Here is a 3,439-nt window from a genome sequence, read left to right on the forward strand (position 1 = left end):
GGGGGGGGGGTGTCCCCTCCACCCCTCTGTCCCTCCGTCCCCAGGCAAAGCTGAGGAGCCACCGCCRGAGCCGGGAGCACAGGATCCATGGGGGGATTTCGGTGAGCGCAGTGGCATGGGGGGACATGGGGACACGGAGAGGGGGTGACAGCMGTGGGGAACCCCTCCAACCTGCCCCCCTCATCCCCGCAGAGCTGCCGGAGGAGACAGAGCCGCCCACGCTGGACTACAACGACCAGCTGGAGCGCGAGGACTATGAGGACTGTATGGACATCTGTGCCCGGGGGGAGAGGGGACCCTGAGGTCCCCAAGGGTGGCCCTTTGTCCCCAAATTTACCCCCCTGTCACCTTGCCCTTTGCTGCCTGCAGTCGAGTACATCCGTCGGCAGCAGAGACCCCGCAAGCCCCCGAGCAGGCAGAAGCCCCCGCGGGTCTGGCCCGAAGCGGAGAAGCCGAGTGAGTGCGGGGGGCGGAGGGGACCCCGTGGGGTGCGTGGGGACTGTGGGGTGCAGGGGCTGCCGGCGCCGGCCCTGGCACTGCCCTTCTCATGCCCCAGCCGAGCCGCCACCGCCGCCGCCGCCGCCTGAGCGGGACTACGAGGATGGCTTGGAGCGTCCCGACTACGATGACCGTGAGCGTTGAGCCCCCCTGGCCCCCGTTTTAGGGGGMTCAGTGTTCCCCCGGGGTGCCATCCCCCAGCACCCCGTTCCTTGCTTCTCGCCCCGCAGTGGACTATGGGCTGCCACCTCTGCCGCCACCACCACCAGCAAAGCCSGAGAAATACCCGGATAAAGAGGATGAGATGGAGACGGATGAGGAGAAACTCAAGCTGGGTGAGAAACGCAGTCCCTCGGGGCGGGTGATAGGTCCCTTGGGATGGGTAACAAGTCCTTCGTGCATGTGATGGGTCCCTTGGGATGGGTGACAGGTCCCTCAGGCTGGATGATGGGGCCCTCTGAATGGGTGACAGGTCCATTGGGAAGGGTGACAGGTCCCTCGGGGCGAGTGATGGGTCCCCTGAGATGGGTAATGGGCCCCTCAGGGTGGGTGGAGGGTCCCTTGGGGAGGATGTCACCTGCCTGATGCCCTCTCCGGCCCCAGGGACGCACAAGAAGGGTGGCAGCAGCAAGGAGGAAGAGGAGGACCCCTGGGCAGAGGAGAAGGGCCGTGACCGCAAAGGTGGGTGCTGTACCCAGGGTGCATCCCACCCACTCCAGCCTCTTCCTCCTGCTTCTCCATTTCACACCCTCTTTTATTTTCCCAGGAAAACCCAAAAAACCCAGTGGGAAGAAGTGGGACCCAGACGAGGACGAGCGGGCGCCTCCAGAGGAGAAGACAAGTGAGTGGGCCCCAGCGCTGGCGGGGGCGGCGTGGCACCCCTCAGGGGACACCAGTGCCACCCCCCCCATTCCCTGCCCGCCTTGTGGCAGAGTGTCCCCCCATTGGGCTGGAGTCGCACCGCATCGAGGACGAGCAGCTTCTGGCCTCGTCCATGCTGCGCCACGGCCTGGGCGCCCAGCGTGGGCGCCTCAACATGCAGGTGAGCCCCGGCGCTGGGCGAGGGGCTCCCCACGGCGCCGGTGCCCCACGGGCCGCCTCGTCCCTCCCAGGCGGGTGCCAACGAGGACGACTTCTTCGACGGCGCCTGGTGCGCCGAGGACGACGGGCGGACGCACTGGCTCGAGGTGGACACCCGCCGCACCACCAAGTTCACCGGCGTCGTCACCCAGGGCCGGGACTCGCAGCTCCAGTAGGGGCGGCCGTGGGGCCGCGGGGCGCGCTCGGTGCCTCGCCGACCCCCTGCTCAGCCTTGGCCCCTTCTGTCCCCCAGCGAGGACTTTGTCACCCGTTTCTACGTGGGCTTCAGCAACGACAGCCAGACGTGGGTCATGTACACCAACGGCTATGAGGAGATGGTAAGGGGGGGACGCCCCGGCGGGTGCCCGCGCGCCGGAGCGCCCCGGCAAAGCTCCGTCCCCGTCTCTGCCTCCCCGCGCCAGATGTTTTATGGCAACGTGGACAAGGACACGCCGGTGCTGACCGAGTTCCCGGAGCCCGTGGTGGCCCGTTACATCCGTGTCTTCCCCCGGAGCTGGAACGGCAGCCTCTGCATGCGCCTCGAGGTGCTGGGCTGCCCGCTCTCCGGTGAGCGCCGGGTACCGGGCACGGAGGGCTGCTGGGGCCRGGTGGCAGTGCCAACGCGCCGCTCCCCCGTGCAGGAATCAGCAGCTACTACGCGCAGCAGAACGAGGTGACGTCCAGCGACAACCTGGACTTCCGCCACCACAGCTACAAGGACATGCGGCAGGTGAGGCCGGAGCGCTCCGCGTGGCACCCAGGGGTGGCCCGGCCCATGTCTGTCCCTGTCCCGCTGACGTGCGCCCGCGCTTGTCCCCAGCTCATGAAGGTCGTCAACGAGGAGTGTCCCACCATCACCCGCATCTACAACATCGGCAAGAGCTCGCGGGGGCTCAAGCTCTACGCCATGGAGATCTCCGACAACCCGGGCGAGCACGAGACCGGTGAGGGTCTCCCCTTGGGGCCGGCCCTGCGGGGCCGAGGCCCCTCGGCGGGCACTGACCRGGCACCCGAACCCGCAGGCGAGCCCGAATTCCGCTACACGGCCGGGCTTCACGGCAACGAGGTGCTGGGCCGGGAGCTGCTGCTGCTGCTCATGCAGTTCCTGTGCAAGGAGCACCGCGACGGCAACCCGCGCGTGCGCGCGCTCGTSGCCGAGACCCGCATCCACCTCGTGCCCTCCCTCAACCCCGACGGCTACGAGCTGGCCCGCACCGCGGTACGCAGGGTGCCCGGGGCGGCCCCGCGGTGCCAGCCGCCGCCGGGGTGCTCAGCGCTCGCCCGCAGGGCTCCGAGCTGGGCAACTGGGCGCTCGGCCACTGGACGGAGGAGGGTTTCGACCTCTTCGAGAACTTCCCYGACCTGGCGGCGCCGCTCTGGGCGGCCCAGGAGAGGCAGCGCGGCCCGCCGCGCCTCCCCGAGCAGCGGCTGCCCGTGCCCGAGCATTACCTGGACGAGGGCGCTGCGGTGAGCGCTGCGGGGAGGCCGGGGCACGGGACGGGAGGCTGGGGTGTGCGAGGGGAGGCTGCGGTGAGAGAGGGAGGCTGTGGTGCATGAGGGGAGGCCATTGTGAGAGAGGGGAGGCCGTGGTGCGTGAGGGGAGGTCGGGTGCGTGAGGGGAGGCCAGGTGCGTGAGGGGAGGCTATTGTGAGAGAGGGGAGGCCGTGGTGCATGAGGGGAGGCCATTGTGAGAGAGGGGAGGCCGTGGTGCGTGAGGGGAGGCCAGGTGCGTGAGTGGAGGCCATGGTGTGTGAGGGGAGGCCGGGCATGTGAGGGGAGGCCAGGCGTGTAAGGGGAGGCCAGGTGTGTGAGTGGAGGCCATGGTGCATGAGGGGAGGCCAGGGTGCATGAGGGGAGGCCA

At 69.0% G+C, this 3,439-nt stretch overlaps 1 protein-coding gene across 1 annotated transcript in view; it reads left to right on the forward strand.

Annotated features, from left to right (window-relative positions):
* AEBP1 (AE binding protein 1) overlaps positions 1-3,439 on the forward strand; it is an 8,730-nt gene that overhangs the window by 2,804 nt on the left and 2,487 nt on the right. The window contains exons 3-16 of the mRNA XM_026045864.1: positions 193-264; positions 370-462; positions 557-631; positions 729-833; positions 1,102-1,179; positions 1,265-1,339; positions 1,431-1,540; positions 1,611-1,750; positions 1,832-1,916; positions 2,001-2,145; positions 2,220-2,308; positions 2,399-2,522; positions 2,601-2,797; positions 2,866-3,062. Coding sequence (XP_025901649.1) covers positions 193-264; positions 370-462; positions 557-631; positions 729-833; positions 1,102-1,179; positions 1,265-1,339; positions 1,431-1,540; positions 1,611-1,750; positions 1,832-1,916; positions 2,001-2,145; positions 2,220-2,308; positions 2,399-2,522; positions 2,601-2,797; positions 2,866-3,062 — 1,585 coding nt within the window. The remainder of the gene's footprint in view (positions 1-192; positions 265-369; positions 463-556; positions 632-728; positions 834-1,101; positions 1,180-1,264; positions 1,340-1,430; positions 1,541-1,610; positions 1,751-1,831; positions 1,917-2,000; positions 2,146-2,219; positions 2,309-2,398; positions 2,523-2,600; positions 2,798-2,865; positions 3,063-3,439) is intronic.

This window comes from Nothoprocta perdicaria, unplaced genomic scaffold, assembly GCF_003342845.1.
Source record: "Nothoprocta perdicaria isolate Ctin4 unplaced genomic scaffold, notPer1 scaffold_413, whole genome shotgun sequence".
Lineage (NCBI taxonomy): Eukaryota > Metazoa > Chordata > Aves > Tinamiformes > Tinamidae > Nothoprocta > Nothoprocta perdicaria.